This window comes from Sander lucioperca, chromosome 13 (genome assembly GCF_008315115.2).
Source record: "Sander lucioperca isolate FBNREF2018 chromosome 13, SLUC_FBN_1.2, whole genome shotgun sequence".
In the NCBI taxonomy this organism is placed as follows: Eukaryota; Metazoa; Chordata; class Actinopteri; order Perciformes; family Percidae; genus Sander; species Sander lucioperca.
This window is the reverse complement of record NC_050185.1, coordinates 35,770,976-35,783,475: the sequence shown is the minus strand read 5'-3', so window position 1 is coordinate 35,783,475 and position 12,500 is coordinate 35,770,976. Positions and strand designations below refer to the sequence as shown.

The window sequence follows — 12,500 nt, the reverse complement described above, 5'->3', positions numbered from 1 at the left end:
ACTCGCTCTAAATCGCTCACTACTTGTTGCTTTTTCTGCATTTCATTTGTACTCGACTTGAAATCAGCTTGCTGAATGCATATTTATTCATATAAACGTGCCAAAGAAAGTAGGGTTGTTACGATACAGGTACCGGTGTCAGAAAATGCTTCCGATGCTGCCTAAAATGCCGTTATCTCTGTCGGCGAGCACGCGAGTCAATGCTCTGATCCGATATCACGTAATTTAGCCCCGAATAACTACTTTGAAATAGTTTATTAATTAATTGGGAGACAGTTTGGGACAACATCTCCCACTGTTCCAAGAACCCAAATCACCAGCAGATCCACTTCAACATATGCCATTGGACATATTGGACTCCTCAGAAAAGATACGTCTCTAAAGTCACTCCTACTCCCTATTGCACGTTCTGCCAAGCTGAACAAACTGAAACTTACTGGGGGTCAGCTTCTCCTCACAACGCATAGATCCTATGGCGCCATTTTGATGCTACCAAGCCATCACCCCCCGTTAGCATCCCATTGACTGCCATTCATTTTGACGTCACTTTGACAGAGAATAACTTTACATCTGAAGAGTTTAAAGACTCTATTTGTCCATTGTTTATTTCTAAAGAAACACGACAATGTATAAAAGGCTCCATTACCTTGTACCTCACGTTATGGCTCCGTAGCAGACGTTTTTATAAAAATAGGCTAACGATTGGGTCATAACCACGAGACTTACTGTCTCATAGTAGAGGAATTACCGTATAGTACAGGAGAAGCTCTCAGGCAGTTTGGACTCACATTAGCTGTTTAAGTGTAATTACTAATGTTAACTATCATTTTAGTGATCAATAATTAGCCTGTGTCTATGTTATCTCCTTACATATACCTACGCTCTCCGTCTCTGCTAGATTGGGAATGATTGAGATTTCTCTTGGCACAGCTACCAGAAGACTTCCAACTTTCAGACAGGTTGCTCACGTCACATCTACGTCTTCAAGCTCAGTTGGAGGCTGCTCAGTAACGCTCAGCCATCACCGGGAACGATCTTCTAACATCCTTCACTGGTCTCCGTCCAGAGACACGGGATCTGGTGGTCCATTCTTATATACAGTCTATGGTGTGAACAGGTGCATGAGTTCTGGAATAAAACAACATCAATAATATTTGATGTGATAGGATGTCGATTTCCTACTGACCTGATTGTTTTGTTACTTTATGACGACTCTGAATTACATCTGCTTGGGAGACAGAAGAAAGTTTGGCTAGCCGGCTCAACAACAACCAAGAAAATGATAGCTCAGCGCTGGCTCCCCACCCCCTCACTTTCTTTGTGTAAAACAGTGGTTGGCGTATTTTTTGGACATAGTTATGCTTGAGCTCTCTACAGCAAGGATTAACAAAGCCAAATCTTCGACTATAGACCAAGCACGTTTACTTATAGCGCTAAAGAGACGGCAATAGTCCCGACCAAGCGCGTTTCCTTATAGCGCTAAAGGGACGGCAATAGTCCCGACCAAGCGCGTTTACTTATAGCGCTAAAGGGACGGCAATAGTCCCGACCAAGCGCGTTTACTTATAGCGCTAAAGGGACGGCAATAGTCCCGACCAAGCGCGTTTACTTATAGCGCTAAAGGGACGACAGTAGTCCCGACCAAGCGCGTTTAATTATAGCGCTAAAGGGACGACAGTAGTCCCGACCAAGCGCGTTTAATTATAGCGCTAAAGGGACGACAGTAGTCCCGACCAAGCGCGTTTACTTATAGCGCTAAAGGGACGACAATAGTCCCGACCAAGCGCGTTTACTTATAGCGCTAAAGGGACGACAATAGTCCCGACCAAGCACGTTTACTTAAAGCGCTAAAGGAGACTTTTAGCGTCAACAAGAACGACGAAGGCACCTGACCAAGCGTCCATATTTTACGAGATGGATGTGAGAACCTGTTGGGGTGGGAGAGGGTGGTTGTTCCTGTTCAAGTGTGTTTGTTTGTTCTGATGTTTAAAATGAAAAAAAAAAATAATTATAGTTTAGTAATGTTACTAACTGAGCAGGTTTGTATGAGAACATTTTATATATCAGCCTAACAGAAAATGTTCTGTATTTTAACTGTAGCCACACATAATTTCCGTCAAAGTTGCTGAACAAACGATGTCTGGGAGCGTTTTTCTGGGAGGACAGTCTGGTTTATTCATCATCTTCCTCTTCTTTCTGTCTTCCTTCTTCTTACCTTTCTCTCTCTCTCTCTCTCTCTCTCTCTCTCTCTCTCTCTCTCTGCAGTTCTTTGTGTTTTGCCACAGTTTGCTGCAGCTGGCGCAGCTGTTGGTGTCGGGCTACATGAAGAGCTCCATCTCCACCATCGAGAGACGCTACGGCCTCTCCAGCCAGAAGTCTGGGATCCTGGCTTCTTTCAACGAGGTACGAACCATATCCTAATGCAAAGCAGGCATATTCAGGTCTTAAAAACTGTAAAACACATTGTCTATTGTCCTCAAAAATACCCGGAATGGGAGGTCCCAGTATTTCCCGGGAATTTCTTTTTGCCAAACTCTTTAACGTGTGTGTGTGTGTGTGTGTGTGTGTGTGTGTGTGTGTCTGTGTGTGTGTGTGTGTGTGTGTGTGTGTGTGTGTGTCTCTGTGTCTGTGTGTGTGTGTGTCTCTATGTGTGTCTGTGTGTGTGTGTGTGTGTGTGTGTGTGTCCCTGTGTGTGTGTGTGTGTGTGTGTGTGTGTGTGTGTGTGTGTCTTTGTGTTTGTGTGTGTGTGTGTGTGTGTGTGTGTGTGTGTGTCTTTGTGTTTGTGTGTGTGTGTGGTGTGTGTGTGTGTGTCTGTGTGTGTGTGTGTGTGTGTGTGTGTGTCTGTGTGTGTGTGTGTGTGTGTGTGTGTGTGTCTTTGTGTGTGTGTGTGTGTGTGTGTGTGTGTGTGTGTCTGTGTCTGTGTCTGTGTGTGTGTGTGTGTGTGTGTGTGTGTGTGTCTTTGTGTTTGTGTGTGTGTGTGTGTGTGTGTGTGTGTGTGTCTCTGTGTCTGTGTGTGTGTGTGTCTCTATGTGTGTCTGTGTGTGTGTGTGTGTGTGTGTGTGTGTGTGTGTGTGTCCCTGTGTGTGTGTGTGTGTGTGTGTGTGTGTGTGTGTGTGTGTGTCTTTGTGTTTGTGTGTGTGTGTGTGTGTGTGTGTGTGTGTGTGTCTTGTGTTTGTGTGTGTGTGTGTGTGTGTCTGTGTGTGTGGTGTGTGTGTGTGTGTGTTGTGTGTGTGTGTGTGTGTGTGTGTGTGTGTCTTTGTGTGTGTGTGTGTGTGTGTGTGTGTGTGTGTCTGTGTCTGTGTCTGTGTGTGTGTGTGTGTGTGTGTGTGTGTGTGTCTTTGTGTTTGTGTGTGTGTGTGTGTGTGTGTGTCTTTGTGTTTGTGTGTGTGTGTGTGTGTGTGTGTGTCTGTGTGTGTGTGTGTGTGTGTGTGTGTGTCTCTGTGTGTGTGTTTGTGTCTGTGTCTCTGTGTGTGTGTGTGTGTGTGTGTGTCTGTGTCTCTGTGTGTGTGTGTGTGTGTGTGTGTGTGTGTGTGTGTGTCCAGGTGGGGAACACGGTCCTTATTGTGTTCGTGAGTTTCTTGGGGAGTCGAGTCCACAGGCCGCGGTTCATCGGCAGCGGAGCTCTGCTGGCCTGCTTCGCCTCGCTGCTGATAGCGATGCCGCACTTCCTGTACGGACCGTACGACTACACCGGCCGCATCCACTGTGAGTTTATGAGTCTCAATCACTAGTTTCAAGTGTTCTTCAACATAGCATGATGTTCATTCAGTAAATAAACGATAAAGCAGAGGATGCTTTAGGACCTGTCAGTCAGGACAGAGGCTTAGCAATGCTAACCATGCTAACACTGAGGACATTAAAATAGAAAAACATGTTTTTTGGCTGTTTTCATCTTAAACTTTGACCCTCTCACTGTGTGTTTTCACTTCAGCAAAGTTAACCCGAACATTTTGGTCACCTAAAAATGTCTTGTTAAGCGTTCTGCAAAACTAGCTAGGACTAACTTAAAGCGTAACTCTCGCCAAAATGTAACCTAGGGTCTTTTTGTGAATGTACCCGAGTCAAACTTTAGTTTAAAAGCATATTTAGGATGGAAGCGTCACTTTTAAGATGTATCGTATTCTCGTTTTTCGGTAAAATGGCTTTTGAATGGGAGTGCTAGGGACACTTTGATGCTAGCCTCAAAATATCTATTTTTAAAACACTAAGAAGGCTCGACACAACATGAGACTTTGCTCCCAGTATCACCAGGGGCTCTACACCTTAACTCCACCGGTGACCAACGGATATCCTAAATCTGGGGCTACTTGTTTTGATATCGACTCGTTTTGACTGCCGAGGTGGTAGCGGCCGGAAACAACAAGAGCTACGGTGAGTTGTTCAAAACCTCTTAGTAAACTCTGGGTACACGAACAATGTTGTCAATGCTGAGTTAAGGTGTAGAGCCCCTGGTGATACTGGGAGCAAAGTCTCATGTTGTGTCGAGCCTTCTTAGTGTTTTAAAAATAGCTATTTTGAGGCTAACATAAAAGTGCCCCTATTAATCCCATTCAAAAGCCATTTTACCGAAAAAACGAAAATACGGTACATCTTAAAAGTGGCGATTCCATCCTAAATATGCTTTTAAACGAAAGTTTGACTCGGGTACATTCACAAAAAGACCCTAGGTTGCATTTTGGCGAGAGTTACGCTTTAAGGCAACGTTAGCAGATTTTCTGTTCTGCCGTACATGCAGATGAATGTCTCCAGTACCGGGAGGCAGGGCTTAATTTGATCTGGAACATGCCGGAACATGTTCCAGTACCTCCGGCACCTCCGACGTTGGATCCAGCACCTCCTGTGTCACTATGAAAAATGAAATGCCTAAATGAAAAAATACATTACTGTTTGTGTAGTGTTCAATGTTGTCTTGTTAGTCTTTATTCCCCCATTGAAGTTCCACAAAAATCTTGTGTTTGCATTTTCGTTGCATTTTGAGGTGAATTTTCCGGGTAAGACGGAGGGGGGAGAGGCACTTCAAGTGACACATGCGCTTGTGCTGGTTGAGATTGCCGTTAGTTTCACTCAGAAATACGTTGATATGTTCAAATACGCTAGCCAGTCGGATCCCAAACAAACAGAAATTTTCCACCAATCAAGAATGTGGAGACATTACATTTTGTACCCATGCAGTGCATGTTCTGAAGTTAAAATAAACATTGCTCTGATGTACACACAGCATTGTTTAGGTTTTTTTTAGTCAGATAAGCTACGTAGGCAGTGTAATTTCTTTTTTGTTCCGTTACCTCCAACTCCCGTTTTGAGTCGCTGGATCCACCCCCGCCCCCCCTCTGCGCTCCGGGACCTCCCACTTTACAAATTAAGCACTGCCCAGAGGCATAGGCGGACTGGCAATCTGGCAGTTCTGGTGAAAGCCAGAAGGACCGATGAACTCTCGGGCCGATTTGGGCCGCTGGAAAAAGATAGAAATTGCTGGCGTTTCACACTAGTCTGTCAAAAAATATGCAAGACTGTACGGCTGCAGCCTGGAGCTTCCCGTCTGGTGCCGTTAAGCTTCTACTTTTCAAAATAAAAGCCTGAGTCTGGTCCGCTATGTCTTCGTTTAATAAGTGTTTTGCTTTTGTTTTGTTTAAGTACAGTATGTAATAATATGTTTTAAATATCCAAGCATTTCCATTCTATTCCAAGATAGTTTATTTGAAGGTTTTATGAATTGTGTGTATTATTTCATTATGAAAGCCTGTAAGTGCGCCTCATGCTGCTGGTGCCATAATCTCACGTGAGCCTGGTTTTTGCAATTATAAAGCAAGTAATGTCCCCTGTCTGGAATTGGGCCGGTAAGGGACGGAATTGCCATATTGCCGTATTTCTGTCCCAGTCCGCCCCTGTCCAGAGGTCTGTGTTTACCCGCCGGTAAATCTCTGCTGGATGACGCGCTTCAGAAGGGTCAGCAACTTTCCCTCTTTAACGTTCATCTTAGCGCAGCGCCATGAAACCAAAAACAACTCTGGCTTGGCTGCGTCATCTTCCCCTGGCTCTGCCCTTTCGTCCAAATATGGTAGCTTCATGGTGTATAAAAAAAAAAACAAGACGGTGACGGCCAAAATCTAAACTCAAGGCTTCAAAACTGTAGTCCACAAACCAATGGGGGACGTAACCAATGTCCATTGAGTTTTGTCCCTGCTAGTGGACATTTTGGGAACATTAGTGTAGAATTATTTTATTAACAAAATGTGTGTATGTGCTTGTTGCACAAGAGCTCTGTTAGTCATTGAGGAAGTGGTTAAAAGGGCTCTGGGTGACCTCTGATGCACAGAAAGTTAAGTTTAATAAGTCATAAAAATAGTTTAGGCTTTTATTGCATAGAGGTGCATTGTTTGAAGGTTGCGAGAACGGACGAGGAAGTTGCACCACAAGGAGACCCCGACCATGGCATGTGTGTGTGTAAGATACCAGTTTCTGTCTAAAAAACAAGAAGACACCCATCCCTGTGAGGATAGGATAAAAGCTTGAGGGAGAGAACTGATCAGAGCTCATAATTCGGAGGACAACTTGAGCCTCTTTCCGACCAAGTAGTTACAGGAACATAGTTATAGGAACAGTCCACTTCTAAACAGTTCTACTAACTACTCTCCCCCAAAACCATTTTGCCATTTGCATTCACACTGGCCAAGTGGCCCTTTTGTTTTTATAATCAAAGCCATCTAACCACAACTATGCGGAAAAGGGAAAAGGGAAAAGACCCTACCCTGAAGTAGGAGCTGAAAGAGTTACAGGAACTGTGGCCAGAGGAACTTAATAGTCCCCAAATTGGTCCTGTCGGAACAGAAAGAAGAAAGAAAAAAGGGTTCTAGGAACATTATGTTCTAGGATCTGCAGAAATCCCTCCGGTCGGAAAGCGGCGTTGGTGGACCAGCTCTGACTTGATGTCTGTCGCTAGGGAAACTTAGTCTCTGTTTGTAAACCCACAATTGTGTTGTAACTTTTATGCTGGACTCAGTAAACGTTGCTTAACTGAACTCTTTGTCTCAGATTGATCCTTGTGTTCTGGTAAACTTAAGTCCGATGAAAGAAGGGAATTAATAATTTGGAGTCAGATTTGACAGTTCTTAGGGGCCTTATTTCCAAGAAAAGGCTGAGAAACTTTGATGTTTAGATACTTTAACTGAACCTCACGATGTGTTAACTTGCCCTCTGTTTTCCCCGACAGCCTCCAGGGATAACAGCTCCGGCCTCTGCCAATCAGAGAGCCCCCTCAGCGCCTCGCCGTCCAATCAGAGCTGCAGCCAGCAGGACAGTGGCACCCAGCGGGGCGTGTACCCTCTGCTGCTGCTGGGGCAGCTCCTGCTGGGCATCGGAGCCGTCCCCATCCAGCCCTTCGGCATCTCCTACATCGACGACTACGCCTCCAAGAAGAACTCGCCGCTCTATCTCGGTAGGCTGCCGAAAGGCTGAGTCATGTTCAGGGTTCAACAATAAAGGCCAAGATATACTAGCTTTTTAACCCTCGTATTGTCTTCCCGTCGACTGGTAAAACTTTTTGTTTTTCTGAGCTTCAGGGTAGGGTCTTTTCCCTTTTCCCTTTTCCGCATAGTGGTGGTTAGATGGCTTTGATTATAAAAACAAAAGGGCAGTTCCTATGGCCACTTGGCTAGTGTGAATGCAAATGGAAAAATGGTTTTGGGGGAGAGTAGTAAAACTCTTTAGAAGTGGACTGTTCCTATAACTACGTTCCTGTAACTACTTGGTCAGAAAGAGGCTCAAGTTGTCCTCCGAATTATGAGCTCTGATCTGTTCTCTCCCTCAAGATTTTATCCTATCCTCACAGGGATGGGTGTCTTCTTGTTTTTTTAGACAGAAACTGGTATCTTACACACACACATGCCATGGTCGGGGTCTCCTTGTGGTGCAACTTCCTCGTCCGTTCTCGCAGCCCGGTCTCATGGCAGTTCGTGTAAATGTCACGTCATTTTTAATCTATTGATCATTGTTCACGGGGACATTTTTCTCGTTTTTGACGTGGTGGCCAGCACGGAAATGTGAAGGGAGTAGTATAAAGAGCCGAAAATCAACAACACAGGACTTTCACCCGGGCGAGCGGGGATCACGTCCCACGTGTGGCGTTTAGTTTCCCGTAGTCTTCCAAATGACAACTGTCCCGTTATTGTCGCGCATCCCCAGCGACCATCTCCCAGCGTGTGAGGCGCCCTTTCCCTGTAGTTTTTTTCCTAAACCCAACCTCCGCCATCCCGTTATTGTCGCACATCCCCCGCAGCCGCCTCCCGGCATATGAGGGAGGCGGCTGGGTATTTCGTGCTGGCCACCACGTAAAAAACGAGAAAAACGTCCCCGTGAACACGTATCAATAGATGAAAAATAACGTGACATTTACACGAACTGCCGTGAGACCGGGTTGTTCTGAGTCAAAATTTTAAATGAAAAATCTTTATTCAACGTTTTGGTCGTCTTTTTCGACACTTTTGTGGCTTTCCCCAATGTCTTTGTCACTTTCTTCAACGTATGTCGAATTTTTCTGAGCATTTTGAAGTTTTGAGGGTTTTTTCCCAAATTTTTAAAGCATTTTTTTTTTTTTTACATTTGTCACTTTTTAAAATTTGTGTCACTTTTTGACATTTTTGTCACTTTTTTTTGACATTTGTCAAGTTCTTTTATCAATAGTTTTTTCTTCTAATGATATAAAAGTGACTAAAACACCCAAATTCAATAAAAGCAGTGTACTGATTATTTATTTAACTTGTTAAGAGCATTGTAGGGAACCATCCACGTTATTTTTTTGGACAATTTGGTTGACAGAAACCCAAATATCTGATACAGAAACTTTTTGAAAATGGGTCAAAATTGACCCGAGGAAAGCAGGAGGGTTACAATGCGTACTCGTAGTTAAGCGACGGCACGAACGGCATTGTTAACATACTTGCCTGCGTACTTTGTGTGTACCTGGAAGATTAAAAGTATATCCACTAAGGGTGCTCCGATCAGGATTTTTGGGGCCGATCACCGATCACCGATTGCTGTGAGCCGTGTCGACCGGTGCCGATCACCGATCACCGGGTCTATTTGAAACCTTCTATTTATCATGTCATATATTTATCATATATTAATTTTAATATTCTTAACAACAATGCATAAGTATTAAAATTAACAGAAGATAATGTATTGTGAATTGTCAACGGTTTACTTTTACTGACAGCTTAGAGCTTAACATAGAGCTAAAGCCTTACTCGGAATAAATTACTAAAAAACTGTCATTGTGTTCTTCAGTGTGTCTTTAGTGTGTTCTGAGCAGGGTGGGGGCCACTTACATCTTTTACCAGCCACTTTTTCCAGAATTCAAATTTATAAAAGAGAGTGCATTATCATATTTTGAATTGCTTTATTAAATTATGTTTTATTATTAATACATATTTTATTAATATAATGTATTTATTATGTGTCAGTAGCTTGTTGATCTTTACATTGTAAGTTAATTTCCTATCCTGGCCTGGGACACACATTCAGACGGTTTGATAAAGGACTTATTGGACTTTAACTTATCATTGATTTTACAATAACGAGTGTAGCTCATGGATGGATTAAGTGTAGCTGTCCTCAATTTAGGTCATCCTGTACGTCTCCTCTCCGGTTTTTCCTGCATCCACCGTGTGTGTGTGTGTGTGTGTGTGTGTGTGTGTGTGTGTGTGTGTGTGTGTGTGTGTGTGTGTGTGTGTGTGTGTGTGTGTGTGTGTGTGTGGTCAGTCGTGGGGTAGAACTGAGCAGCAGAGAGCCAACAGATTTAAAACGGCAGCAGCTTTCAAGCGACTTAAACATTGTTACAGTCTACATTGACGTTAAAATGTAAACAGGTTGGCAGGACGGTCTGAAATGTTGTGCACGGTCTTTCGCTGTACGTTTTGTACCTTCTCTTTTTTTTTACTTCGCCCTCAACAGCTTGTACGTCCATAGCTACTGCTGACTCCGCGGCGGGCCTCTTAACACCGGGGATATGTCGCCACATTTTTTAACAGATAATTTTCCTTTCGTCTGTACCTCAGCTCAGCTAGCTAGTTACACGGCGGCGTCCCAGACTAGCGCTGAAAACTAGCTACTCGACTATGTGTGGTCAAAGCCCCGGCTGTGAACGGTTTCATTTCCTGTAAGTTCTTCACAGTAAAAGTCCTCCGTTATTTTCGTATTTGAATGTTTTTATTATGAAGCAGCAAAATCCGGAAATGTTAGGGATTCATTAGCAGTAACGTAATGCGATTCCTATAAGCATTGTGCATTGTTACTTAGCAACAGCATTCTTTGACAAAATCTGGTTGGTGTGTAACTTAGCTGGGTATAGAACATTTTCTCACGAGTAGTGCGTCATCCGATCGGCCTTTATGGAGACCACCGATCAAACTATTTAAAGCCTTTATCGGCCGATAACGATCGGTTCCCGATCAATCGGAACACCCTTAATATCCACTAGGGGGCAGATCAGGGCCGTATCGTCCCCCTCCGACATCGGAAGATATTCCTGGGCTGAGTGAAACAGTTGCTGAAGGGGCTTCTCCTCACAACGCGTAGCTCCTACGGCGCCATTTTGATGCTACCAAGCCATCACCCCCCGTTAGCATCCCATAGACTTTCATTCATTTTGACGTCACTTTGACAGATAATAACTTTACATCTGAAGAGTTTAAAGACTCTATTTGTCCATTGTTTATTTCTAAAGAAACACGACAATGTATAAAAGGCTCCATTACCTTGTACCTCACGTTATGGCTCCGTAGCAGACGTTTTTATAAAAATAGGCTAACGATTGGGTCATAACCACGAGACTTACTGTCTCATAGTAGAGGAATTACCGTATAGTACAGGAGAAGCTCTCAGGCAGTTTGGACTTCCATTAGCTGTTTAAGTTTAATTACTAATGTTAACTATCATTTTAGTGATCAATAATTAGCCTGTGTCTATGTTATCTCCTTACATATACCTACGCTCTCCGTCTCTGCTAGATTGGGAATGATTGAGATTTCTCTTGGCACAGCTACCAGAAGACTTCCAACTTTCAGACAGGTTGCTCACGTCACATCTACGTCTTCAAGCTCAGTTGGAGGCTGCTCAGTAACGCTCAGCCATCACCGGAAAAGTGACTTCTAACATCCTTCACTGGTCTCCGTCCAGAGACACGGGACCTGTTGGTCCATTACATATACTGTCTATGTTGCTGACCTGCCTATCAGATGATATGCTGCCTTCACGTTCATGTGCTGAATTGCATCTTGCGGACGCGTAGCGTTACTTTCTGAAGACGTGCAGAACCTTCGCTCCAAAGAAACACAGGATACACTGAGCCTAAATCATTTACTGACATTAACATCTTCCAGATTATAACTTTATGCACATTTTGCTGATTATACGTTCTGCACTTTTACCATAGTAAAGTCATATTTACAATGTGGGCGTGTTACTCAACTTGCAACACTCGAGTCAGACAGCCTAACATGTCTTACATCCTGCTTCTTAATTAAAGTAGCATTAAGTTATAAAGTAGGTCAAGTTTGCTCCCAAATCGCAGCTGTGTTCCAACTGAGTCATAATGAGCACTTACACACACCCAGAGAGGTATTTAGTTGTTGGAACACACGAACATAGGCGTAGATTTAGAGGGGGGGAGGTGTGCAGGTGACATGTCCCGGCCTAATATTTAGAAGTGGTGGATTTGTCCTTCATGCTGTGTGTGTGTGTGTGTGTGTGTGTGTGTGTGTGTATGTGTGTGTGTGTGTGTGTGTGTGTGTGTGTGTGTGTGTGTGTGTCTCTGTGTGTGTGTGTGTGTGTGTGTGTGTATGTGTGTGTCTCTGTGTGTCTGTCTGTCTGTCTGTCTGTGTGTGTGTGTGTGTGTGTGTGTGTGTGTGTCTGTGTGTGTGTGTGTGTGTGTGTGTGTATGTGTCTCTGTATGTGTGTGTCTATGTGTGTGTGTGTGTGTGTGTGTGTGTGTGTGTGTGTGTGTGTGTGTGTGTGTGTGTGTGTGTGTGTGTCTCTGTGTGTGTGTGTGTGTGTGTGCGTGTGTGTGTGTGTCTCTGTGTGTGTATGTGTGTGTGTGTGTGTGTGTGTGTGTGTGTCTCTGTGTGTGTGTGTGTGTGTGCGTGTGTGTGTGTGTCTCTCTGTGTGTGTGTGTGTGTGTGTGTGTGTCTCTGTGTGTGTATGTGTGTGTGTGTGTGTGTACACAAGACTTTTTTTTAGTGAGTTTCTTAAGTGTTTTCAGCTGAATAAATATCCAGCGCTGGAAGAAGTATTCACATCCTTTACTTCAGTATAAGTACTAATACAACACTGTGAAAATACTCTGTAACAAGTAAAAGTCTCTAAGTATCATCAGGAAAATGTGACATGTCCCCGCCTAATATTTAGGAGTGGTAGATTTGTCCTTCTCAAAAAATATGATTGGTTTTGAGAGATTAAGTCCACGTTGTCCCTTTTTGACCTTTTTCCCCGACTTTTTTTTGTCACTT

At 43.8% G+C, this 12,500-nt stretch overlaps 3 protein-coding genes across 4 annotated transcripts in view; 2 read left to right on the top strand and 1 right to left on the bottom strand.

Moving 5' to 3' along the window:
- The window catches only part of LOC116036424 (bromodomain-containing protein DDB_G0280777-like), a 1,700,590-nt gene that overhangs the window by 1,181,497 nt on the left and 506,593 nt on the right, over positions 1–12,500 (top strand). The window lies entirely within an intron of this gene.
- LOC116036425 (C1q-related factor-like) overlaps positions 1–12,500 on the bottom strand; it is a 680,685-nt gene that overhangs the window by 244,393 nt on the left and 423,792 nt on the right. The gene's annotated exons all lie outside the window — the stretch shown is intronic.
- slco2b1 (solute carrier organic anion transporter family, member 2B1) overlaps positions 1–12,500 on the top strand; it is a 64,333-nt gene that overhangs the window by 2,736 nt on the left and 49,097 nt on the right. For both annotated transcript variants that reach the window (XM_036008768.1, XM_036008767.1), the window contains exons 2-4: positions 2,266–2,403; positions 3,543–3,705; positions 7,211–7,435. In XM_036008768.1, coding sequence (XP_035864661.1) covers positions 2,266–2,403; positions 3,543–3,705; positions 7,211–7,435 — 526 coding nt within the window. The remainder of the gene's footprint in view (positions 1–2,265; positions 2,404–3,542; positions 3,706–7,210; positions 7,436–12,500) is intronic.